At 39.8% G+C, this 27,921-nt stretch overlaps 1 protein-coding gene across 7 annotated transcripts in view; it reads left to right on the top strand.

The window, feature by feature from the left end:
• Positions 1–27,921, top strand: part of ripor1 (RHO family interacting cell polarization regulator 1) — a 58,678-nt gene that overhangs the window by 22,611 nt on the left and 8,146 nt on the right. For 5 of the 7 annotated variants that reach the window (XM_067500550.1, XM_067500552.1, XM_067500551.1 and 2 more), the window contains exons 2-18: positions 10,194–10,317; positions 12,866–13,018; positions 13,477–13,555; positions 14,012–14,035; positions 14,365–14,418; positions 14,931–15,080; positions 15,682–15,745; positions 16,432–16,475; positions 17,027–17,152; positions 17,464–17,612; positions 17,754–17,892; positions 18,786–18,911; positions 19,209–19,381; positions 20,422–21,139; positions 21,514–21,650; positions 24,101–24,221; positions 25,949–26,084. In XM_067500550.1, coding sequence (XP_067356651.1) covers positions 10,220–10,317; positions 12,866–13,018; positions 13,477–13,555; positions 14,012–14,035; positions 14,365–14,418; positions 14,931–15,080; positions 15,682–15,745; positions 16,432–16,475; positions 17,027–17,152; positions 17,464–17,612; positions 17,754–17,892; positions 18,786–18,911; positions 19,209–19,381; positions 20,422–21,139; positions 21,514–21,650; positions 24,101–24,221; positions 25,949–26,084 — 2,491 coding nt within the window. In that variant the 5' untranslated portion in view covers positions 10,194–10,219. Of the gene's footprint in view, positions 1–5,849; positions 5,985–6,097; positions 6,247–10,193; positions 10,318–12,865; positions 13,019–13,476; positions 13,556–14,011; positions 14,036–14,364; positions 14,419–14,930; positions 15,081–15,681; positions 15,746–16,431; positions 16,476–17,026; positions 17,153–17,463; positions 17,613–17,753; positions 17,893–18,785; positions 18,912–19,208; positions 19,382–20,421; positions 21,140–21,513; positions 21,651–24,100; positions 24,222–25,948; positions 26,085–27,921 lie in introns of those variants that run through there. The other 2 variants (XM_067500553.1, XM_067500549.1) reach the window with 2 other exon arrangements.

Below are 27,921 nucleotides of genomic sequence, written 5' to 3' on the forward strand. Positions count from 1 at the left end.
AGCCACAAGGCCCCCAGACTTTGTTATACTGTATTTAAGATTTTAACAGTTCAGAGTTTTAAGCAGTGTTTAAAGTTAAAATGCTTTTTTTAAGAGTTCATGACATGATGGTGATACCATGATTACTTGTAGGCAAGGTTGAATGACACCATATTTTCAATTAAAAATTCATAAATAATGCAAGGCCAAAATGTAATGCGCTAGTGCAAGGTGTCTGCACTCCTGTGTAGAAACTGGCTTGACACTGCTGAGTGTGAGCCAAATAAGATTTATTAGAGCAGGGGGTTCTTAATTACTTTTTTAAAGGACCCCTGTTCTAATAAATAATTTTTGATTCACACTCAGCAGTGTCAATCCAGTTTCTTCACAAACGTCCAAAGAGTCTTTAAGGACCCCTACTCTGCGTTTCCCCCCTATAATCTCTGCCCTACCCACTGTTGATTACCTACATTAATTTTTTAAATCAATCAGAAGTTGGATGATACCAAATCACTTTGCCTTCTCCCACTCCACCTTCATTTAAAATGGTATCTTCCAGTTTCTGGTTCACTGAGCACACCTTATCCCGGAAATTGGAAATAATTATGGGAGGGATAGAAAATTAACCCTTTGTTAAAGGCAAGAAGCATCACGCTGCAAAACTTGAAAAGCTGGAACAATTCAAGATTCATTGTCATATGCACAGACCGAAAGTATGTTTCCCTGCACAATGAAATTCTTACTTTGCCGTCCACAATAAATGCCATACAGTAAAGTAAAATAAAAATAGAAAAAAAAATACAATAAAAAATAAGAGCAATAAAGGCAATAAAAGTGAGGTAGTGCAGTTTTGAACAAAGGCAATAAAAAGTGAGGTAGTGCAGTTCTGAAATAATGAATGTGGAAAAGCAAAAATGTAAATCAATGTAAACAGTTATGTCCATGTAAACAGTTATGTCCTTGATTGCAAACTCTTATCAGCTGTTTACGAGTCTGATTGCAGAGGGGAAGAAAGAGTTCTTCAGTTTTGAAGTCCTGCATTTCACACTTCTGTACCTTCGTCCAGAGGGTTGAAGTGTGAACAGTCCGTGCTGGGGGTGGGAGGGGTCTTTGAGGATGGAAGCAGCTCTCCTGTGGACTCTGCGTTGGTAGATGCTTTGCAGAGAGGGCAGTGGAGTCCTGGTAATCTTCTGTGCAGTCTTCACCACTCTCTGCAGGCGTTTGCGGTCCATGACTAGTGCTGCCGTACCACACAGTGATGCAGTTGGTCAGGACACTCTTGATGACGCAGCTGTAGAAGTTGCTTAGGATGTTAGGGGACATGCCAAACTTCCTCAGCCTCCTCAGAAAATACAGCCGCTGTTGGGCCTTCTTGACCATCTGTGTGACGTGAGGTTTCCAAGTGAGGTCCTCACTGATGCAGACACCCAGGTATTTAAAGCTGTTCACCCTCTCCACTTCAAGCTCCCGGATGAACAGTGGCTGATGTGTTCTCCTCTCCTTTCTCATGTCCACTATCATCTCCTTCGTATTGTCCGTGTTGAGGGCGAGGTTATTGTCTCCACACCATGACACCAGACTGGCCACCTCCCTCCTGTAGGCTGCATCGTCACCGCCAGCGACGCGTCCCATCACTGCGCTGTGGTCCGCAAACTTCAAGATGATTTTGTCGTTGTGGGAGGCGACACAGTCGTAGGAGAACAGGGTGTAGAGGATGTGGCTGAGTACACAACACTATGGAGTGCCAATGTTTGTGATGATACTGGCTGAAATCCTATTACCAATCCTGACAGACTGAGGCCTGCCAGTCAGGAAGTCTAGGAGCCAGTCACAGAGGGTGGGGTGCAGACCAAGTGTGGACAGTTTATGGGTGAATTTGTGGGGGATGACCGTGTTGAAGGCGGAGCTGTAGTTGATGAAGAGTATCCTTAGGTATGATTCCTTATTTTCCAGATGAGAGTGGGAATAGTGGATGGCAGCAGCGATTGCATCCGAGGTGGACCTGTTGGGCCGGTAGGCAGACTGCAGGGGGTCAGTAATGTCTGGTATGCTGCTCTGAATGTGGGCCAGCACTCTCGAAACACTTCATGATGGTTGGAGTGAGTGCCACTGGCCTGTAGTCATTCAGGCAGTTGGGTGGGCTCTTCTTAGGCAGGGGGACGATTGTCGTGGTCTTAAATCACGAAAAAACAGTGCATTGGCTGAGGGAGAGGTTGAAGATGGAGGTGAGAACATCAGCCAGCTCGTTGGCACATGCTCTGAGGAGCCGCCCAGGAATGTTGTCTGCTACTTTGCGGGGGTTGATCTTCCTCAGAGCTTTGTGTACCTAGGCTGTTGAGACAGTTGGGGGAGGGGAGGGGGGTTGGGTGGTTCAGGTGTGTGTGAGCCCCCTCTCTGCAGTGTTTGCTGGGGGCCTCAAAGCGGTTGTAGAATGTGTTGAGGTCGTCCGGCAGGCTGTCTGTTGAGGTGATGTTGTTGATGGTGGTCCTGTAGTCTGTGATGTGCTGCAGGCCTTGCCACATCCGCCCCGAGTCAGCAGTAGAATAAAAGCTGTCCAGCTTCTCTCTGTACTGCCTCTTGGCCGCTGTGATGGCTTTTCTCAGTCCATACTTCACAGCTTTGTACTCTGTCTCATTGCCTGATCTAAATGCAAGAGAGCGAGCACGCAACATGTGACGTACCTGACTGTTTACTCTGGGCTTCTTGTTTGGAAACTTCCTGATTTGTATGGTGGGCACGATGTTATAGACATAAGTGCTGATGTACCCACTCACATACTCAGCATAATCCTGTATGCTGAAGGAAGAGTCCTCCAGAGTTGCTGCAGCATTAAACACATCCCAGTCCGTCAAAACAGTCCTGCAGGGTGCTCTCAGTCTCTGGGATCCAGAGTTTAACCTGTTTGGTGACAGGGTGTGCTTGTTTCAGTCTTTGTCTGTAAGCAGGGTACAGGAACAAAGGGATGTGGTCTGAGTGTTCGAAGTGGGGGCGGGGTGCAGCCCTGTATGTACCACGTATGTTGTACAGCAACATGATCGAGAGTGTTCTTATCACGGTTGGGAATGTCCACATACTAGTGGTATTTGGGGAATACAGTCCGTAAACTACACTGGTTGAAGTCGCTAGCAACATCTTAAACAGCGTCAGGATGAGACATTTCTAACACGCTGATCACGTCGAGATGTTGACAAACACACACACCTACCCCTTTATCCTTACCGGACGCGGCCGTTCGATTGGCTCCGATAACAGAGTGAGTCTGTAGCTAAATGGCGTCTTCTGGGACTTTGTCTGAGAGCCAGGTCTCGGTGAAAATCAGGGCACAGCGGTCTCTGATTTCCCGCTGAGTTGTAATCCTGGCTCGTGGCTCGTCCGGTTTGTTTTCCAGAGAACGCACATTCGCTAGCATGAGGCTAAGAAGCGGTGGTCGGCTAGCGCAAGCTTTTAGCCTAGCATGTAGCCCTCCCCTCTTGCCTCACTTGCGTCGCCATCTCCGAATTTCTCTCCTGGGGTCAGCTAACTCACTCGAGGTGCTTCGTGGCCCCCGGGGTGGTTTCGTTGGTGACTCTGGGAGTGAACAATAAGTTGTAGCTCCAGTGGAATAAAACTAGTAAAGTCAAGATGTTGTGAGTTGGCAGTTGTCGTGAAAAAAACACACAAAAAAGAAGAAAAATCCGACATTTGAGTGCGAAGCCAGCAAACACATCTGCCTCTGAGGGCGCCATGTAACGTGCAATGTAACGTGTAATGCAGCATATGGTTCTGTAGTTTAAATAAATGGGACATTTAGACATCCATTCCATCCATTTTCCACTACTTATCCAAAGTCTGGTTGTGGTAGCAAGCTCCGATAACTTAGACATCACTCTCCCCAGCTACGTTCTGCAGCTCCTTCTCGAGCATCGCAAGGCACTCCCAGGCTAGATCACACCTATGACCTCTTCAGGGTATTCTGAGACTAACCCAGGATCTCCCAAATGGACATTCCCTGAATACCTCAATTAGGAAGTACCCAGGGGGCATCCTGAAGAGATGGCTGAACCACTTTAAACGGCCTCTTTCAACACAAAGAAGCAGCGACCTTTTGCCATGTGGCTCAGCCCCTCCTCACTACAGAGGTACGGTTCAATATCAGCACTTCTGCTGATGCTGCACCCATCCACTGGCCAGTCTGGGGCTAAGTGCCCCAGTGCATACTGATGGTCCTGGCCTGATGAAACCAGAAGATCGACTTCATATGCAAATTAAAAAGCAGTATTTCTGAAGATCACAAACAAGATACTATCCTTCCCTCTGATGCGCCCTGACATCCTGTCTATAAAATCAAATAGAGGATTTGATTAAAGATTCACTTAAGCGTAAGAAAAATTCCTTCTGGAATGAGCGTATTGTCCAGTCCAGTACATTTTTACACTCCTCTCTCTCACTACAAATGGTTTATATCTACTTCTATATATGCCTTAAAAGGTTGTACTGGTATTGTTAATACCATGGTCCTGTCATATGCACTGATCCGAGTAGTCTCTCTTACTGATGGACTGGTGCTGATTCAACATGCTGTATTGGCTGAGAAGATGTTGATTGTGTGGCACAGTTAGACTCAGATCTAAATGTGAAAACATAGGACCGATGATGAAATAGTTAAAGGGTTTATTTACAAATTCGTAGAGTTTTATTAAGTACTCTCTGTAGCTCACAAGGTATAGCAACAACATTGGAAAGAATGATTGTGAGACAGAGATATGAAGGGGAGACAGCTAACAAAGTGTAGGTTGTGAGGGGTGTGGCCCTGGGGAAATGGCGTGAAAGCAGACAAAGGGAGGTGGGACACAGACAGGAAGTGCAAAATCTGATAAAGACGACCACTTACTGAGTAACAGGAAGTGCAAAAAATAAACAAAATACAAGCATGAGCGTGATAATCAAGACAGACGTCGGTCTGACAGGACTCTGACTATTGCACATGCTGTGGGATATATCTCAAAAACAAATCCGACTGACTCTTGCCTTCATCTCGATAATGACCAAGCCAATGGTCAGCCAGCCAATGGTTGAGCCCTTTTTGTGCTTGGGATACATAAGATTTTACCTTTAGTGTAAGGTGTAAATATACAATAATGCTTTTAAACTTCTCTCTGGCTCCCCTATGTTAAAATATCTCTATTCTTCTGGCTGAAAAATGTCTCCAGATCATGTCACTTGGAAGAACCTCCAGTTCAGTGACATCATCTCATTACTCACACTATGATTGTGATTGTGGTTAAACTGCTTTTCCAGAGCTCCCCCAAGGTCTGGTACGATGTAATGATAGGTGAACAGAGAGGTCTTTCTCATTCATGTTATCTGTTCTTTCTTTCTGGGCTTTCAGAATCTGCTCAGAGGCAGCTCCTGCCTTCCCTCGCTATCTAGCTTTTACCGTTACTTGACCAAATATGCTGTGGGTATTTAGACAAATGGGCTGGTCATTGATGAAGGAATGACATATTATTGGTTACATTTGCCTTTTGGTTAAGTCATCTGCTTTGCTATTAGTAAAGATCCAATTTTCTAATTTTCTTTTTGAGGAAATGTTTTTGGCACAGTGTCTTTATCACTTAAATCTTCCATTTAGTGTACAATAATAATCGTCTAAGGAACATGAATATGCACAGCTGTTTCCACATCAGACTGACTTGTACTTGTTGATATGTCTTGTTCTAAGCAACTAGGAGCAACCTTAGTTCATCCTGCTGTGTGGGGCAACAACAATGTAACGGATACATTGTCAATGTGTGTCTGTGTGTGTGTCCCAGGCAACATTTTTCCAGAATGGGCTGTGAGAGAGGCCAGACAGCCTCAAACAATAGGTGTGGTGTCACACATACAGTAAGCTTACCACAGAGGCGTAGGTGTGTGGCAGAGAGCCACGGTCCCTCTGTTTATATCAGAACATCAATAGCTGAAGAGATGGTGTGATTGGAATCTGTTGTTGTCATTGGGCAGGACTGCACAACTGTTTGGATAAGGTAGGGAACATGAAAGAGTTTGACAGACATTTTCAGTTTGATGAGTTTAACTGACAAACTTATAGATGAGCTGATTCCAGTTAGAATGAGTTGATGGCTCATAAACTTCACTGAATGCTGAATGATTAACTAATGACAGTCTGTTAGTAAGGCTGAAGATCGCAAGGAAGACACAATACTGGAATGTGACAAGGAGATATGTGCTGACTACCAGTGCTCTGTCTGAACTCTTACTCTGATAGAGCCATGGAGCCCCATCAAGGTTGGTGTTTGCTTTGATCAGTGTTTTGGGATCTCTTTAGGACATGTAAGGGATGTGAGGGACCCAGCCTTTATAGCTGTTGTGTTTTGTCCTTTCAGTAGATCTGGCAGGCTTACATTCTCTCTCTTCTTTGTGGAATGATGGAAGAACAGTTTTTCTTTTTCTTCTCCTTTTTTTAAATTCAGGTTACATATTACTATTTTTTTTTTACTTAAAAAGGTGATATCATTAATTACTCTTTCCATCACTTGACCAGAACTGACTTTTGCAGATGACTGCAGATTTTATGACTATCTCCCTTTGTTAAATTTCCTGTCAGGAGAGGCAGTTGCATCTGACTTCCTGTAGGATTGTAACATTTCCTGTACTGTGGGAGGGGGTTGTTTAGCAGTCGCTGTGCAAAGTTCTTTCAGCTGTTTGAAGAAACAGGATACGGAACATTGGATAGACCCCAGTGTGAAAATACTGTTTTGTTTGACTGAAATGTATCACGGATTTAATAATAATTACACAATGATTCAGGCCACTGACTTTAGATGTTGGTTAAAGGCCAGAGAAGGGAAAGTAGATTAGAGCCTTCAGATGAGATGTAATTTTATATATATAATGTATATATATTTATATATACATTATATATGTATGTATGTTCAATCCAATACAGCGGCTCTTTCATGAATTTTACTTTTACAATGTTATAATTTTTCATATTTTAAAACTGTCAGAAAAGTGATAATTCTACTCTATTTTTGAAGCTGAAGTGGGTAGTGGAGTCGTACTTGGGTGCATTATAAGAATAGGTGGTACTAATGTTTTGGCCCCCTCATTCATTCTAAATAGGATGGCCAAAACATTAGAACCATCTCTTAATATAATTCACCCAATACAACTTGGACAACTTCGTAAACTCACCCTTTGTTGAAAACATTTCCAATATGCAAAATATGTCAAAGAAGGTTTCAAACCTTTGAGCAGCAAAAATTTTATGTCAAGCAAGAAAAGGAAAATCATTTCACTTTCCTAAGCTGCAATATAGTTAGTTAGTAATAAATTAGTTCCCAATCTTTTAATTTCATGTTGGTTTGTTTTTTGTTGTTTTTTTTGTGCAAAAACATAATAAAAATCATCTGATTGTATTAGGCTAATACAATCTCAGCAAACAACAAATGTAACTTTTTTCAATGTGCCTATTTTATTTCACACAAAAAAGCAACAAAGAAAAAAGCATAGGGGCAATACTAAATACCCCCTTAATACTTCTATAGCATTTAAGAGGGTAAGATACACTCTAGTGCTGCTAATGATGAACCCCTGATTTACCGATCAACTTAGTGAGTCTGCAGACCTCTCCAAAAGCAGCAATTTTGGCAGTTTGCTGGTCTGGAGCATTCATGTGTTAACACATTGCCAAGATATTAATTTTTGTAATCTGAAATCACAGGATATGACAATATCAGGACAATATCAGTGCTTGTTTAGGTGACGGCATAAAAACGCACTAACGATCTATAAGAGGAAATTATCCAAACAATCTTTAAATGATCATGAACATGCAGACATGCAAGCATTAATTTTAGCTGTGCCCACAGTTCCCTATCCACCATCAGGTGTCCACCAAAACAAGCTTGTTGGTTAATCGCTAACTGCTCCAAACGTCCACCTAAAGTTGAAAGTCATAAAATGCTGCTCTTAATGCACTGTTCAAACTAATATGCCACAAGTTCTGGTGGACATTTAGCCAGTCACACTCCTAAACCAGGCAGGACCCTGTACCAGCAGCAGACAGAGGAGGACAGGCATGACTTCATGTTGATTGTTCTCAAATTTCACAGTTTCCATTTGATTAAGGAGATATCAATAAGTCTATGTGGTGACTTTGCTGTTGTACATATAAATGAATAAATTCCCACTCAGTTGTGGGTTTAATAGGCTTAAACAAAATCAGTCTAATCCAACAGTCCTGCAGTAAATCCTCCTTCATAAAGGTGATAATGTTCAGTTTATGTTCAGACTTTGAGGATTTGATTCAGTTTCGGAAGCTGTTTTGTGCTGCTGCTAAACTGTTGTACAGACAGGAGATTTTTCAGTCCTAACTGATATACTTAATGTGGTGGACAAAATTATAAAAGAAAACAGTTTCATAACATGCAGTTGGCAGGTGAATAATCAATCCTAATATCAGATTCTTCTGTAGCTGGTATAAGTTTTTGTAATGATCTTGATTCCTCACATTCCTTCCTTCCAGCTCTGCAGACACAGGTACAGAAATAGGTAAAAGTTGGAAGTGGGTTCATTCTCTTAAAGCACAATGTCAGAATTTTACTGCTGTACTCTATAATTGAGCTGAATAGACTAAAGATTACAATATAATTGTGACTAAGAAGTATTTTGTAAATCTGCTGATATTATAATGATGAATTAAAAAAAAAAAAACAATGAAGAAACCACAAGACTCTTGGAACAATGTTCTATGGACACATCAGACCAAACTGGAGTTGTGTGGCCTTAATGCCCAGCATTTCAGCAGAAACACCTCATACCCACTGTCAAACATTATGATGGAGGGGTGATGAGTTGAGCTTGTTTAGCAGCCACTGGACCTGGACACCTAGCAGTCATTGAATGGACCATGAACTCCCCTCTATACCAGAGTTTTCTAGAAGCAAATGCAAGACAAATGTCTAACAGCTAAAGCTTGGTTGATAGTGGAACATGCAACAGGCCAATGAACTTAAGCAAACCAGTAAATCTACATTAGAATGGCGGAAAAATAAAAGAATTAAGGTTTGGAATGACCTATTCAAATTCCAGAACTCATCCCAAATAAAATGCTGTGGTGGGAGGAGTGCCATAAGCTAATGGGGCAACTGTGGCGCAGGAAGGTAAAGTGGTCGTCCACCAATCCCACGATTTGTTTGATCCTCGGCTCCACCTGCATAGCAGCTCCCCCATTGGTGTGTGTGTGTGTGTGTGTGTGTGTGTGTGTATAATTTATTTATTTATTTATTTTGTCCTTTCGGCTTATCCCGTGAGTTCAGGGTTGCTGGCGCAGATCATTGTATGCATGTTGATTTGGCAGTTTTTACACCGGATGCCCTTCCTGACGCAACCCTCCCCAATTTCTACCAGGCTTAGACCAGCACTGCATAGCTGGGAATGGGCTGTTGGGTCCTACTATGGGTAATACATGTACATAAATGCCATAAACTTCCCTCTGACTTCCCTATATCAACTTCACTTGGCGGTACCTTCAGTTCAGATTATGTCATGTTGTTGCTCATACTAAAGGAGTTTGTAATCATGATCAGCCTGCTTTTCCAGAGCTCCCCTAGATAACATAATCTGAACTCCTAATGACCAAAAACTCCTCCAGGTTATGTCATCTGGAGGGGATTTTCAGTAAGAAGCAGAGAAATGTTGCAAGGTCTGGTGCAAGGTCTGTACTCTCTTCAAAGTTGACAAAAGGTGGCTGTGGAGTTTACTGTATTTTAGCTGTGTTAAAATGCTGATAAATGTGTAATGAAGACTAGAATGTGTAGTATCTGTTTTGTTGCTGTGGATCATTACAGATATGGACTCCCCTCTACCCCTACATGGGTATGGGCTATTTCTGGTTCCACTGTGTGCATATGATTGGTGTGATATCTTCTTTAATTGGAATAAACTGTAAATATTCAGTTTTATCTTTGAGTGCTTTTTTTTAAACTTATTTTCCTTGAGTGGATGGTGATCCAACATGCGGAGGAATAGGGCATTCAGCAATAAAGACTCAGAGGCTGTAGGATAGTAGGTGCATGAATATTGTAAATGTATTGTAACTGGTTTGATTTTGTTGCATTCCACCTCTCTTAACTCTACTTATTTTCTGTTTCTACTGTCAAACAAATTGCAGCAGAAAATAATTTACTGTAAAAGATTTGTTGATTGTTCATATATTCTCCTGTGTACAGGGAGTCCATCCCGAACTCTCTCCACCATGTCTTTGTCTGTTCGCCCAGTCAGACGCCCCACCTCCAAGTCCATCACTAGGAGCCAGAGCTTCACGGGAGTCAACACCCACGATAAGTCCTACAGGTACACACATGCCAAGTTTCACATGACAGAACATTCTGACTTTATTTATGATTTTTTATATATGTACATTGTGGAAATATACCAATATTGAATTTTCATACATTTTCTTAACCATTTATCCAGTACTTAAAGTACTTTGTGTAAGAGCCTGCCTAAAAAGTGTTAAGATCTGCTTGGTATGTCTTTGCTGTAAGATGGAAAAAGCCACTTCACTTCAGCTGGGTCTAGTTAAAGATCAGTGCATCAGACCCAGAGGGGAGAGACCCTTAAATTTTAATTTACTCTTTACAGAATATTTTACTTAAAAATAACTGTTGACTGTTGCCAGTGCAAGGCTGCTCTCTCTGAGGCTGGTTCTGCTGGACGTTTCTTCCGTAAAGGGAGTTTTTCCTTTTCACTGTTGCCTAGGGCTTGCGCAAAGTGCCTTGAGATGACTTTGTTGTGAATTGGCATGATATAAATAAAATTGAATTAAAATTCTACCAACTTAGCCACTGCATCCCTACCAGACTAATATACAAAAACAATGCATAAACAATCCATGCAATGTTTACTTGACAGGAGAAACAGTTTGCATCTGGGTAGCATGCTGCAGCAAAGAAAGATCTTCAGCCAGTTACATGTGGCCTGTTTGATCAAGTTTAAACCAATGACAGAGCAGGAAAGAAAAATCTGCAGCTTTAATTTAGTAAGCTACAGTAAATGAAAATCTGCATCAGGGTCACACTTATGACACCATCATGTGACTTTCTTTGCTGAAGAAAAGCTCCCATATAGACATAGTATTACAGGTCCATGCTTAGGCACACTTAGCAATTATACCTTCTCAATCTCATTTGACACTGTAAATCACCAGGTCCTGCTTTCTAAACTATCTGACTTGGGCAGCTCAGGCCTGGTTTAGGTCTTACCCATCTGAACAAAGTTATTTTGGAATGGACAAGTTTCTAACTATCACATGATTCTGCAAGTCTCTGACATCTCTGCTTGGATGAGAGAAAGAAATCTTTAACTCAACCTTTTCAAGACAGACATTCTAGTCCTCCCAGCCAGACCTTCATTACACACATCAGGAGATTTTTAAGAATGATTTGTGGGACCCAAATAAGCGCAGAACAATGAAAGGAATAGGAAGGCAATAGGTTTATTGTGGAGAGAAGTGGAGGAACAGGTGGACAGACAGGGCCACGGGAGGTGTGTGACTGCAGTGACCGATGGGGCAGGTGCTGGTGTATTTGAGGAGGAGAGAGATGGTAAGCAATGGCAAAAAATCAGTATAAACCTACAATGAGAGTGGGATTCTTACTGTAGGTGGGTGGCGAGTAAGTGGAGTCGGCGCACATGTAAGGGGAGAAACTGAAGGCGGCTGACAGACCAGGGAAAAAATAACAACAGAGCCAAAAACAAAGTACAACAAAAATACAAAGTAGCAACTAAACAAAGTACCAACCAAAGGTGTATGAGGGAACAAACCAGAAGGGTGCTGTAATCCTCAGTCTTATGGAGTTACTTCTTAGGAAATTCCAAATTCACTTAGTCCACGGAAACACTGAATAGCAATAGTTTTTTACAAGATTTTTCAGTCAGGAGATGCAGGGCGGAACTGAGGATCCCTGACTGGTGTAGAGAATAGGCTGATTAGGCGGCACTGCAGGGAGGAAGAGACAGAGTGGAGGGAAGAGATGGTGATGCTCACCAGGACAACACGGAGCGGAGTCACGGCCGTGACAACACCACAGCATCAGGATCAGCTTAGGATTGTACCCAGGGAAAGACTCTTAATTAATGAAATGAATAATCCTTATCAGTGTTTGCCAGGGAAGGACAAGAATAGTGCATGAAAGTTCTGTTTGTAGTGCATAAATAAATAGCAGATTTTAAGTGTTTTTGAAAACCATATAACAAGATCAGAAAATGAAATGAATGTTACTAGTAAATGCAATGTCTCTACTGTTTATTTGTAATTTAAAAAAAACAAGCAATTAAGTATCCACTTGAACAATTGGAATGGAGTTTTGTGTGGAATAACTTAATTGATCTTAGGGAGTCTTCTTCTTCCTGTATGTGGCTAAGTAAGTTGAGTACAAGGCAAAAGCTGGTAAGTCAGAATCTTTGAATGAATACTGTAGGATCAGAAGCGAGTGGACAGCTTCCTTGTGAGTTAAATTTGAGGACCTTATTGGCTCTCATCTCACACATAGCCTCTCAGATTAGACTGCCCAGAAGATGCATTCTAGCCAATCACAAAGATGCTGAGTCCTGGGAGCAGTCAGTGTTCATAGACTGGCATGTCTTTTTCTAAGATGCTTATTTAGCATTTTGAAATATAAAGAAATGAAATATGAAATGTGCACAAAATTACATACAGTATTAAATGTCTTAAGACAACTGTACACCATTATAAAATAGATGAACAATTGCCATAGTATAAACAGTATCTTGATCAAATGTAAATGTTTTGTAAATATTTCTTTAGGTAAAAGGGCGACACTGTAGGACTTATATTATATAGAAACTGTCAGTGTGACCCAGCATTCTGATGTTGCAGGAACTCCTCAGTGTTCAACACTCCAGGTCTCAGCAGAAAGTCCAGCAGAGCCAGCAGAATGTTTACTATGTCTATTAAGCCCAACCCACCACCTAAAGTCCCTCAACCAGAGCGGCTGGATCAGGTGTATGAGGCACTCAAGAATGGCCTTCAGTGAGTATAGGCTACCTACAACACATATGCATGCACACACATACAGTACACAAATAGAGAAACACTTACGTGTATGAGCCTACTAATTTGATGGGTTCGTATTTTTGACACTTTTTTGATCCTAAACTAGTAACTCCTTCTCACTTATTTTATTATTATTACTTATTTAAAGTAAAATTCCTGCAATTCTGAAGTCTAATGTACCTTGCTCCTACCATGTAATACTATTGCAGTAAAGTTAAGATGCAGCTAAACTCAAGTAACCCTGGAAAAATGGGGAACAACTCTTTTGTTCTTTTATTAACATGACACTTGACGATCCCATTAAATGGGCCATTCAGCATCCTGCATATTCTAGCCCTTTTCAATGATTTTTACCACTTTTGGTGTGTGTCTGTGTGTGTGTGTGTGTGTGTGTGTGTGCACATGTACATGTACATGTATGTGGGATTTCTAAGGTCTTATCTGCAGGTGCATCAGATGGATTTAGACAACCTCAGCAGACAGATGAAAGAATCAAAGAGGAACTCCAGACTTGTATGTTCAGACATTTTACAGTACTCTGCCTTATAAGTGAAAAGGGAAACCTTTCCCTGTTCACCCTAACTCTAATGTCAAATGTGGAAAAAAGATATTTCTTTCTTTGGCTTTTTGATTCTTTCTCAGGTGTCAGGGTGTCCAAAGGTTTCCGGATGGTCTTTTAATTCAGGCAAAAAAAAGAAATGGCTAGCCACTACTGTGTTCTTTTTAGTCACAGTCAGTCTGAGGCATTGTATGCTTGACATTTTGATAAGTGTAGGTTTTAAAGTGGCAGAGCTGAAAAAGCTAAATTTTGATAAAAGTATATGAAATAAGATATACTGCTACCATAACCTATAATGTGTCCATTTTTATTTTGATTTAATTGATTTTGAGTCTTGGTCTAGTTTAAGTTGCATATTGTAGCTTTAATTAAGAATGTGAAGAATGACTTGATGTTTTTTGTCCTTTTAGGGTTTCCTGTATGAACTGGACAAGGTGAGCTACTGGGAATTGTTACTACAGAATGCAACTGGAGATGAAATAGGAAAATGAAGTAGGATTAAAAGCTCTGAGGTTGGAGAAATAAATTTTCTCCAACAAAAATTAGGATTGAGAGATAGTGAGCTGGATGATTAGGTATCTGTTAAGTGCAGCGAAGTTTATTAGTGGTGCAGTTTTGGTATATAATGATATCCAGGTCATTGCTAGCTTTGTGGGTCGAGGGCGTGGATACCAGTTTGACATTAAAAATATGAAAAGTAAGGAACCTTTATTTCATCTCATCTCAGTGTAAAAACATGAAACTCTGTTCTTCCCTCTGACAGCAAGTGAAGGTGACTGAGAGGTACATAAGACGACTAGAGTTTCACCTCAGCAAGGTTAGACCACCCGGATCTTTGTCATTGTCTTGTCACATTTGTGAATGTCAAATTAAGTATGTTCGAAACAGGTTGGAAATATCAGACATATACAGTAGTTGTTAAATATGGTAATATCACTTAACATACAGCAGTTACTTTACTGTATGTTGATCTGTTTGTGTTGGTTGTGGATAAATAGGCATCTTATAAAGTGACAAAAGTGAATGAAAAGTTGAGAAATGGAAGTAGATAATATTACAAAGGTAAGAACAAGTAACAAGGAAATGGTTATAATAACATTCTTCCTACATAGATTTAAATATGCAATTTTAAAAGTTGAATGTCAAGCAGAGTACAGTTATCTGCACAATAAGCAGGGCAACAGTAACAGTTCTTTCACTACTTTATGAGGCACTTATTTAGTCTCTTCCTGACCAGAATTTGTCCAATACACACTTTCTTGGTAGAAGGCTGTCTTCTTTATTGCAAGTCAGAGACTGAAAAATTTGTCTTTTGCTATCTTTTTTCAGATCGAGGAGCTGTATGAAGCCTACTGTCTACAGAGGAGACTCAGGGATGGGGCAAACAAGATGGTGAAGGCATACATTGCCTCTCCCGGCAGTAAGGAGGCCAGGGAGAGTTTAGCAGAGGCCAATAAAGGATATAAAGAGTACACAGAGGTAAGAGAGTGACGAGCTGTTTGAAAGGATAGAGTGAAAAGATGGGAGAAAAGGGCTGTTGCATAAGAAAGTTTAAGTAATAGGATATACCCTAACTGGGCACTTTATTAGGTACATCATGCGAGTGATGGGTTGGATCCTTGTTTTCCTTTTTTTATTATTACATTTATTATAACACTCAGTTCATTCTATGGGGCCAAAGTGTGCCAAAAAATATATTCCACATCAATAAACCATCACCACCAGCCTGAACTGTTGATAACAACACAGAATGGATCAGTGCTTCCATATTTACATCCGAATGTTGCAGCTGAAAATCGCAGTAGATAAGCAGTTTCTGAAATGGTCAGACCAGTTCCCATGGCACCACAATGCCACATTCAAAGTTACAAAAATAACTTTATTTCTGTGTGGACTTCAAGCAGATTGTCTGGTGGTAGATATTTGTGTTAATGAGCAGTTGAATAAGTGTACCTGATAAATTAGCAGTGAGTGTATCATAGCACAAATGTCTATCATACTGAATATACATTGTCAGCACTTTAGTTAACACCTGCGTGGTAGAAATTAGTAAGTGGACATCCCTCATTCTTCAATGTAGAACATGTGTGTGTTGGAGAGCGAGTTGGAGAACCAGCTTGGGGAATTCCACATTAGGATGAAAGGTAAGTGTCAATTTCTGTTTTTTCAACTTTTCTGTTCATCTGTTTGTCTTCCCTTTTTTTTCTCCTAGTTTATTTTCTTGCTTGCTGGACAAGTGGCCAAGGGCATGTGTGGCATATACCAAGGGAACATGCATAAATACTTGAACCCTATAGTAAGGGGATCTAGTGACTCTGTTAGACTATTGGTAGACATTCTGCCAAAGTGGTTTAGGTCCACTTGTCCTGGTATGTGTTATAGAATGGCCGTGCCCCCATCCATAGGACATGATGGGTCACTGAAAGATATGAGCATTAACATTAATTTACTCGTTACAACAGTCCAATTAATCTATGGAAAATTTTGACCAACTTGTTAAGACATTGCAGTGCACTACAATCATCAAAAAAGAGATTTGTATCAATCCCACAAGATGTAAACCATCCCAGGAGCACTGAAGCCTGTGTGGTTGCACATTATGACCCAACACCTTACTGATTGCTTACTTACACTAAGAAATATGTACCATATTCGAGCACATTGTTTGACTGGTGTCAGTGCTCCGTTAAATGGTCAGGCAGGGTTCAGTTCATCTCATTATCCAATGACAATTTCATTATCTAATGAAATATCCCAGTTTATCAGTTTCTTTTATATTATATTATATTGGATTCTGTGAGAAACGTTTGTGCTTTTAATTGTCTTTCAGGTCTCGCTGGATTTGCTAGATTGTGCGCTGGTGACCAGTATGAGGTTAGTCAATCAATTTCTCTCTCAAAGTTTAATTGATAGTTTTTAGATTATGAATATTCACACACTTCACAAAAGTAAAAGTAGTATTCAAGCATTCCATGATTTAATAAATTTAGGCGAAAATAAAATTGGACTGTGAAAATGAATTTGTCTTTTAATTGCGTAAAATGACCCGGGTGTTTTTCTCTTGGTTTAATGACTGATGCAATAAAAGCTACAGTCAAATGTATTTATTTTCTAAAAAGTTACTGTTTTTGTATTTTAAAATAATATTTATTTTCTTCAGTTTGATAATTTAAATGTCGGATTGGATTGTTGGGACTCAGGTCTAATAATAATGTTTAGGCACATTTGAGCCCAGTTGAAGTCTACCTTTTCTTAATTGGGATGAATTATGTGCATAATGCAGAAACTTGATCTCTGAGTTGTGGAGGGTAAGACCAGACGCTGTAAACCTGTTTAACACAGTGTTCATTTCCATTTTAAATTATCCGTATTTACAGTAAATAGATTTTAAATTTGTGCATGTGTGTGTGTATTTTTGTATTCAGATCTTTATGAAATATGGGCGACAGCGGTGGAAGCTCCGAGGTAGAATAGAAATTAATGCTAAACAAGTGTGGGACAGTGAAGAGATGGTGTTTCTGCCGCTCATCAATGACTTTCTTTCTTTGAAGGTCAGTTTCTTTTCCCAGTCTTTATTTACCTTGGATTTGTTATTATCTATGCTAGGTTCTGATTGGTCAATGAAAGCATGCTGATGTGGAATAATACTTGTAATTTGTTCATCAATTTTTGGTTGTCTCCTAAACTAGTGAATATGCTCATGTTTTCTATGTCCTGAACAGATTAGTTGGTGCTGTTTTTGTTAACTTGTTAAAATGCAGTGATTGAATTAATATACTATAATGTAGTTTTTCCAAGTGATGACAATAATATTACAATGCATCTACAAACAACATTTAACTGTATTTCTGTGGTCTTCTAGGTGACAGAGCTTAAGAGTTTAGCCAATCACATTATTGTAGGAAGTGTTTCCTGTGAGACCAAGGACCTGTTTGCTGCACTACCTCAGAATGTTGCTGTGGATATTAATGATCTTGGGACTATAAAGCTGAGTCTTGAAGTCACTTGGAAGTAAGTTTTTCCAACCGTCTCATCAGTGTATTGAAAATTATATTACATTAAGCTCCATCACAAGTGTACTACTTATATATTTTGGTGTTACATTCTTTTGCCTCTGCTCCATCCTGGCCTCACCACCTCTTGCCCTGTTAGTCCATTTGATAAAGAGGAACAAGGTTCAGTGGCGAGTACTGTCAACAAAGCTCCAACCGTCAATAAGAGATTTTCAACAATCTTCAACCAGTCAACAAGTCCACCAGACACCCCGTCTTTACGTGAACAAGCTTTCTATGTGAGTTCTCCCACATTCTAGTTTAAACCTTGTTCAATATTTATTTAATGTGTTTCAAACCATTATTGGTATTCAATACCCCTTATAACTATTACAGTTACACTTAAATATGAGACATGATGATGAGATTAACCTCTTTTGAATTTAAGCAATACATTTAATATATTTGGCCTTTTAACAGAGTTTTGTGGATTTCTGATAAAATCAAACTGACATGTATACACATGGAGAAGAAAACAATTTCTAGAACTGGGCACTGTTGTCTCATGACCACATGTTTAAGAATTTATGAGGGTATTTTGGGGTAGCCAGAAACCGTGGTCACTAACTGCTCCATTGCCCTTTGTTCCACCTGGTGCCACTCTGACTTGCAGTCTCTTCCTCGGAGTTTGACTAGGAGGCAGCGTTGGCTGCTGCTGGACATCTTCAAAGACTCACTTAGCCAGAGCTGCTCCTGTAGTGATAATTTACCAAAGAGACAGCCCACTGCAGTAAGTCATAAAGGACAAGAAACCCCCCTAGATTTAGAAACTGAGTTTTCCTCAGTATAGTGACTTATGACAGTAATGAGGGTGTAGAGCATTAGGACACTAGAACAGCCTGACTCCTCCGATTGTTGGTTTCTGTTTGTACAGCTGTTGTGATCTGAAAACAAATGTCATGACGGTCAGGCAATCAAAAAACCATATGCATTACATACACAAGATGCTGGATGGGATTAGCTTAGCATAACAACTATAAGCAGGGAGAACACTCAAAACACTACTCACGATAGATATATGATTAGATATCAGAATGTGTTCACCCTTTCCTTGTCCATTGTCTATGTATTTGTCCATATTGAACTTCTTTGTCATCAGTCCAGCCCTTTAAACAGTGGTGCTTCTTTTTAGAACATGCTCCGTCGTCATGAAGAGCTGGAGAATGGAACAGCATGGTCTAATTCATCAGAGTCTTCAGATGACTCGTCTAGTCCTCAGCTGTCTGTAGGAGGACTACACAACTGTACACATAACAAGGTGATGCACAGCAGACACTGTTCATCATCATCTCCACACTGAGTCCCACTTAAGATAATCTAAAACAAAAGCTCAGTGTGTTCATACAGTTTTTCTGGCAGGTAGAGTGTAAATAAAATGCTTTGACCAGTGGGGATTTTAGTTGTTGTATGGGACAATCCTAAATAAAACTTTTACAGTAACTGACTATTTTACGTTTTTAATTCTGTTGTAGCTTGTATCAAATAAACTATGTGTTTGACCCATTATTTGATTGTCTCTTTGACTCAGTGTGTCCATGTGCTTTTTGCTCCCAAGGCCATTGTGGTGACACCAGAGATTCAGCCAGCTTTAACAGGAAGTTCCTCTCCCCAGCCTGACATCTCATTTTGCCTCAGGGAGTCTTCCTTTTCAAATCCAAACTCCATCCACAGAGTCAGCACTGTCAGTGAGGTTCCCAGCATCCCCGAACACCAAGCAGAGAACAACAGGTATTGTTTGGGTTGGTGTGTTTTTTTGTTTACATAAGAACAATTTTCTGAATCATATTTGTACAATGTCTGTATGTTATGGGGCCTTCAAACAACAATAACATGTTAACGCAATTTTTTTCTGATGTCTGATGCTGACCCACTCTCAGCATTTCATTTTCACTTAGAGTGCACTAACTGAGATTAGCAGGTGTGAGGTTGTAGGTGTGCTGTTTCTGATGCAGATTGTCCGCTGTCTCCTTCTGTCTAATGGAGGGTGGGCAGATCCCACACACACATACATAAACACACATACTGCATAATCCCAGATGATAAACTTAAGGCCGGCACACACTTGACATCTGTTTCAGCCGATTATGAAAGTGATTTGGTCAGAGACTAGAAATCTGTGATAGTTGGTGGAAAAAGTCTTTGTGTGTGAACTGTCCAGTCTTTGCTAGACAATTATTTTACTGTATGGTTAAATGCAAATAAAACTCTGCCACTAAAAAGCCATTTAAAGTATTCAATTTACCTTTATTTATATAGTACCAATTCACAACAAAGTAATCTCAAGGTACTTTACATAATAAAGTCTATAAAGATACATAGAGAAAACCCAACAAATCCCCCTTGAACAAGCCCTAAAGTAGTTCATTAACACCTAAACAAGCATAAACACAAAATGATCATGTCAGCTCTGCAGTATTTGTGTTAACCATAGTGAATTTGTTTAATTGCTATGGATATGCTAAGAAAATAGCTATCTGTATGTTATGCTAAATGTGTAGACTAAACTATAAAGGACATATTATATTTGACTTTGCTGTTGTAGAAATCAATATCAATGCCAATGAAATAATTAAAATATAAAAATATTTATAGCAAATTCAGAGCGGATAAAACATGTGTTTTTTGATTAATAACTACTGACACTCTACATAACATTTACATGTTTTAAATTGATTGACATCCTCAATTTGCCCAGAAGCACAGGGATGTGTTGTGTTCTGTGTGCTCTGCCATTAGTAAGAATAACTGATATCAGAACTGACTTACAGGGAAGAGGAGAAAGGGACAATCACTGTGACAGCAAAACCTGACAGTGAGGAGGAGGATGCAGGGAAACCATCTCCTAATGTAGGAGATGATGGGGTGGTTACCAACAGCCACACCTCACGCAGCTACTTGCGTTCTCTGAGTCACATCAGTGAAAGCAGCACTGATGGCATTGTGTTGTCAGAAAGGTCAGCCGCTGACTTTGTGGAGGTGATGTCTTTAGCCTCTGGGATCTCTGTCAATGACATTGAAATGGAGATGCCCAGCAGAACGTCTGAGCCTCCCAGCTCTGCTGACACAGACACTGATGTGTCACCAAGCATACTCAGTGTACCAGAAGAAAATACAACAGCTGATGATATTACAGATCCACACCCAATCACAAAGCAACAGGGTACACCTAGCTGTTGCCTCACACCCTCCTCTTCCCCGACTGATGGAATTGACACTTTGTCACAAACAAACACACATAAAGAGCTGCAGTGCAACAATCTCCCAGAAAATGCAGATATGACATATCTAGCTTTGAAGGTACCAGTGGAGGAGGAGATGCCAGCTGCAGGTGCAAATTATCTGTCCAGGGAGGGTGATGGTCCAGTGGATTTCAGGCTGGAGGATGCCATGGGAGCAGTACTTTCCTCCTTGGATGATTACAGAGGACAGTTTCCTGAGTTACAGCTACTAGAACAAGAGCTGACACTGTTGCAGGTTACACTGAAGGTGAGAGGGAATTTGTTACATATGGACCAGGATAAAATTCCCAGTCTTTGTCTTTAAAATGTGTTCCTAAAATCTTTGTTTATAGTGAATAAATATATATGTACAGTATTTGTGTGTGTAAATGTATTTAAATACCCTTGTTTATCTTTATACTGTAATGGCCACATTTTGTGTTACAAATCCACATCTACTGCTTCGTATTATTAAGTTATTATTTGTGCTGCTGTGTGACTGTGTTATCAGTGTTTCATGTTGTGTAGAATGACATTTTTTTTCAGTGTGAGACTGATCAGTGTCTGTTCTGTTCATGCTCACAAATATAAATGTGTACCTGTGGTTTGACTATTAGTGTGTGTGTGTTTGTGTTTGTGTAGGGTGGCAGACACAGCCATTCAGCCAGTGTGGTTAGCCTCACAGTGGAAACAGCACTTGGCAGCTTCGATTTCCTCAACACGTCCGACTGGGAAGAGGCAGAGGAGGAAAAAGCTGAAAACAGGAGTAGAAATGGCAGGCGAGTTAATGAAAACACTCAGACACAATCAGCCTTTTAAAGGACACATTGATCACACTTCACATCAAGTCACTTTAACAATCAGAAAAGAAAATGAAGTAACCTGCTGAAACATCCAACTCCTGTTGCTGAAGACTAGTAGTTATTGTAGTATGTTGCTGCCATCTAGAGGAGCTGTGTAAACAGTTCAATCAAACTGGGCTGTCGGCAAAACTGCAATTTGCAGCTATCAAGCATTTTGGGCAAACCTAATGCACATCTATATTTATAACTTTCTACATTTCTAACCTAATTCGTCATTTTTCTTAAAATACAATGTCCCAAACTAAATTCATCACATATTTGTTGGAAAGGCCAGTAAGAAACAGCATAAATTCACACAAACAGCTATTACACATAACTTGGCCACCACTTATATACACATACCTTGTACACAACAGCACTAATAAAAACTGATATACTAAACTAATATAGATTTAGCATGAGGAATTTTTATATTCAGACTCAATGCTCAATTGCTTGTAGATGCCATTGATGACCATTCAACATTTCCATGGGACTCACAGTATAATAACTGTCTGCAGTAATTCATTCAATGAAACTGTGGTTCCCATTGTCCAGTGGCGTAACTTTGGTAGCATTAGCGTAGATGTATATCCCAATAACCTAATGTAGACAAGGTGGTGGATTAACTTCAAGTATGTTTTTTTTCATTATAAAGAAGAAACAAGTTCTGTGTCAATATAATCTGTAAATATTTCATTTTTGATCAGGATATTCCACATGTATGTGTTTACAGTCTAAAGTTAGTGATTTATGCTGTTGCAATAAACACATTTTATCTTTTTGTGGTTTAGACAGATCAAGTACAGGTCATCAGAATCCACTCTTAGAGATATGGTTACTTAAATCCTTCTCCATATTGGGAACAATCTGACAGTGCAAGTACTTACTACTACTACTACTGCTGATTTAGAAGAATTGTTAGTCTACGTGTCTTCTCTTTGATTTTGTCACATGTATGACATGTTTTCTCAGTGATTTTCTCACTTGATTTTAAGTTTGTGTGCGCAATAAAGTGAAACGGTCTGAAATGATGTGGGATAGTTTGAGACTAAACTCACACTAAACCACATTAAAGACCTACTTTAGTTACTGTATGTTGTAACTAAAGTAATATCCTATATAATACACAGTAACCTACTTATTGTGCCCAAGTACAAACTTAAAGTGCTTAATCATAACTTGAGGGATTTAATTTTATGTATGTGTCTCTGTCAAATGCAGACAGAGGTGGTCCAAGTCCATATTACACATACACTTACACACTAAAAGTACTACTACAAAAAGTAATAATAACGCTGCAACAAAAATATGAGCTTGTAAACATTGCACGGACCAATCAGAATCTCTCTGGTATATCTCTGGTAAAGTTAAAACTGTTGTTGAAGACTTTGGTTGGACAGTACATTTTGGATATAAGTGGATTAGTTAAAGTCACATTCTTCACCACCTTTATGCATGATATGCTTCTGAATATATAACTGATTGAGGTTGTTTTGTGATGCTTGAGTATGAAAATCTATTAAAATCACTGAGACGTTGTCCCTCTTATCCTGTGGAAGAACACCAGAGGTGAAGTTTATACATCTGAATGAAAAATGGGGGGACAGATGGCAACAATAAACCGAGCAACCCAGCAACACAGATGTCCATAGCTACATAATAACACACAGTATATGTTCTTTACATAAAGTAGTACATCAAGTATTTTGCTGGTCCTTCACAATGTATCATATCCAGTAATTATTAAATGAAGGTGAATAATTCATTTTTAGTATTAGTATTTACACAAAATAGGTTGAAAAAGAAAATAAGAGGTTTGTTACAGGTAAGGCTGATTTACTGAGCATCCAAGATACATTGGACATAAGATTACAATGTCAGCAAGTCAAATAGATTTGTACATGTTTTATTGGGCAAAGCCTAATATATATATTAGGCAAAGCCTAATAAGAGTTTGGCATTCTATGCATGTGCATAGTTATTTTTGGCTTAAAAGGTTATAAAATGAGCTTGTGTACAGAAGATCACAAATTGAGTTCCTGGACTGTATCTGCCTGGGATGAGTAGAAAAATCAGTTCTTTCTCATCAACACTACTTGCCCTTGAGCAAAACCCTGGAACTTCTGCATTTAGAACAGAGCTACAGATTGCACAGGTACAGTTGAAATACAGCAAACATTTATTCTTAGTGCAATAATATTCACTTTTTGTACTTTTTTATCAAATAAGTTCTACCACTCCTGGTCTTCTATATCTTATGTTGCCTGTTTGGTGACTTGTGTTAACAGAAACTCACACCAATTGTCCCCTGAGACCAGAATTATAAATAGACACCTACGATCACACAATGGATGCAACTGAAGATTCCTCTTGTATGTGTGTAGGTCTTCAGAGAACCGAGGTTGGGACAGCCCCTTAAATCCCAGCTCACCCCTCACCACAGGCTGCACCGCTCTAGATTGTGCCCTAGTGGTCCACCTGAAGAACTGCAGTGCACAGCTGTTGGTAAGACATCCATAACACCCTGAAGTCACTTCTCACACCCATTTTAAGTTGCCTAGCTACTAGAGTATGTATATGCTTTTATGAAGTTAAAAGATGAATTTTGGGGGAGGCTCTGTGACCACTGTGACATGCAACTTAAAACCAGAGATAAACGGGTGTGAGACAAAATAGATAAACAGGGAGTGAAAACATAATTTAAAGCTGCAATAGCAGGTTGATGGAGTTACAGTAATTGAATTAGTACTTGTTACAGTTATGTTTATAATTATTAGGAGTTTTGAAGTACTTATTCATTTTAAGCAGTCTACAGCAAGTTTGATTGTATTAGAAATATGTTTAACATGTTTAGCAATATGTTAATCATGTTTAACATTGATAGGTTTTTGGGAAAAGTATTTTCTAACAGTGTTGTAACTTAAGCAGTCTTAGTTGTGCAGCATGTTAGTATTTGTGATAAATATGTACAGATAGTTTTCCTGCAGGATTCACTGAAAACTAGTGTTTCAAATACATCATGAAGCAATAAAAGCTTAATAATAATAATAATAATAATAATAATAATAATAATAATAATAATAATAATAATAATAAATGTTTTTATTTATAAAGCACTTTACATTTGTTGACAAATCTGAAAGTGCTACACAAGCATATTAAAGCAACAATAAAACATAAAAAACATGTAAAGCATAGAAACATATAAAGAATGAAATAACATTAAAAAAATTTAATGATCAATTTAAAATGCTTTTCTGAACAGAAAAGGTATGTAGACAGAGTTTGAATTCAATGTGAAGGTGGATGGGGAGCCAGTGAAGTGTCTGGAGAACAAGAGTGATGTGCTAATATTTCCGCACCATCATAAGGATCCTGGCAGCACTGTTTTGAATGTATTGGAGCTTTTGAAGGCACCTGCCAGAGCTCTCAATGAGGAGTGCATTGCAGTAGTCCAGCCTGGAGGAGACAAAGCCATGGACCAGCCTTTAGGCATCACAGAGGGAGAGGGAGGGGCGTAGTTTGGCTACGTTTCTGAAATGAAAAAATGCAGAGGTGAATGCCGAATTTTACAGAGGTGTTGGACATGTGTTTCGAATGGCAGGTGACAGATTATTTACAGAGTAGGAGAGGATAATGGTGTGGCCAGAAAAGGAAATACAGTTAATGGGGGAGGAATGAAGCTGGTGGGGGGCACCAATTAAAATTTCTCTGACATCCACACCTCAATATCCTCCAGGCAGCAGGTGAGAGTTGATGGAAGTGAACCTCGGGGAGGTTGGGCTCAAACACACCGCTGAGTATCATCAGCATAGCAGTGGAGGGAGACTCCATGCTTGCCAATGACATGGCCCAGTGGGAGCATATAGATGTTGAAAAGGGTTGGCCCATGAACCGACCCCTGTGGCACCCCACAGATGACCGAATGTGGCTGACATTTGGCATCCCTCAGGGAGGAGCTTTATTGCTTTATTATGAGCTTTATTGTTATTATAGAAACTTAAACAACTAAAAAGTTGTAGAATTAAAAGTATTTTCAGGGACTTTCAGGGAAAAAACAAATACTTAATTGGTCAGGTCTTTGATAAATAAGTTGCTTGAAAAATAAAACAGATCATATTCATGTTAGTAGAGGTGGACCACAGAGACCAGTGATTTACTGTAGTTTTAAAAATGTTGTACATATGACTGGTTTGTGTAACGTGATACAGTACTTGGCATTCTGTCTGTAGTGCCTGGGCATGTTTGGTCCTCTGCGGTGTGGAGAGATGTATGCCTTAGACAGACTGCTGAGAGAGAGCAGAGTTCTTGAGATAATCCGACACATCACCAAGGACAACCCAAGACGGCTCAGACAGCCAACTGAAGGTAAGTTTTAGTATCTATACACAGAGATATACAATCAAGAGAGACAAAACAGGAAAAAATAGTGGTCAGGTGTTCTATTTTTAACTAACGGGGCTTAAAAGATGTCTGTTCACACCGAAAAGCTGAGATTTATGCAAACAAACTTGACATGAGAATATTCATAGCTGTACAGAAACTGACCCATTTGCACAAACATTATGGAGACTGGAGGAATTGACGACTCAGATGGTCAAGAAGTGAACCTGATGTAGATTATCCTTTACACAGGTTTAATTTAGTTTCATATAATACCTATAATATATTTACAATGCAATAAACATTAATGCCAGCCATGTATATTAACCAGTGGTTCTCAGCCCTGGTCCTCACAATTGCCTGGTCTGTATGTTTTCCAACTAACCCTACACAACCCATTCAGGTGTGATCAGACAATCAGAAGTTGGAAGACACCAATTCACTTTGTTCTTCTCCACTCCAGCTTCTGATTAAATGGCCACACCTGATCCAGTGGGTTGGGGCTTTCTGTGTGGAGTTTGTATGTTCTTCCTGTGCTTGCATGGGTTTCCTCACAAATCTAGAGACTCTAAATTGTCTGTAGGTGTAAGTGTGAATGGTTGTGTCTCTCCGTGTTGGCCCTGAGAAAGTCTGGAGACCTGTCCAGGGTGTACCCTGCCTCTTGCCCGCCCACAACCCTATCAGTATAATGGTTACAGATAATGGATGGATGTTATAGCCTATGCAGGGGTGGTGGCCAAGTGTCGTCCTCAAGAGCCAAAGCCTTTGCTTGTTTTCCAACTATCCATGCACTACCCACTGCTGATAACCTGGATCAGATTTTTTCAGTCAGTCGTGAGCCAGACAATAAGGGTTGTGCAGGGATAGTTGGAAAACAGGCAGGGCTCTGGCTCTCGAGGTTTGAAGATGGCACTTACTCAAGACATCCCCAAACCCTCAAACTCAGAGTTGATGGTCAGGTTATATAATCCCATTCAGTCCTAGTTTGGTTTGGTGCAGATCAAAGCATGACTGAAATGGAGAGGGAAAAAAAGAATAGAGCTGTTGATAAAGTGGGATCTTCTCCAACATTAACTTTTAATATTATTATATTTAATATTATATATAATAATATTATTAAGATCCTCATGGTGATGTTATAATTTGTGCCACATATTTCATTTTGCCCTTTAATCCATCCCCCGAAACCTTAAAATCCTTATACCACTTCGATCCCAGAATACAGGCCTACTTGTGGTTCCCAGAGTTTGCAAAAGTAGAATGGGAGGCAGAGCCTTTAGCTATCAAGCTCCTCTCCTGTGGAACCAGCTTCCAATCCAAATTCAGGGAGCAGACACCCTCTCTACTTTTAAGACTAGGCTTAAAACCTTCCTTTTTTGATAAAGCTTATAGTTAAAACTGCTCACTCAACCTGAACTGGCTTTTCTCTATACATTTATTTGTCACCACTGTATGCCATTAATATTGCGTCCTATCAACCTGTACAATGCGTTGTTGTTGCTTTTCTTGTTGTTTTGTTGTTGCTTTTTGTTGTTGTTTTGTTTTGCTTTTCGTTGCTCTGTTCTTTTCTCTCTCCACTTTCCACTCACCCCATCCGGTCAAAGCAGATGGCCGCCCACCCTGAGCCTGGTTCTGCTGGAGGTTTCTCCCGTTAAAGGGAGTTTTTCCTCTCCACTGTTGCCTAGGGCTTGCTCAAGGGGGATTTGTTGGGTTGCTTCTACATACTTGTGTAGTCTGGACTTTATTCTGTAAAGTGCCTTGAGATGACTTTGTTGTAAATTGGTGGTATATAAATAAAGTTGAATTGAATTGAATTGAATTA

This window comes from Channa argus, chromosome 4, assembly GCF_033026475.1.
Source record: "Channa argus isolate prfri chromosome 4, Channa argus male v1.0, whole genome shotgun sequence".
NCBI lineage: Eukaryota > Metazoa > Chordata > Actinopteri > Anabantiformes > Channidae > Channa > Channa argus.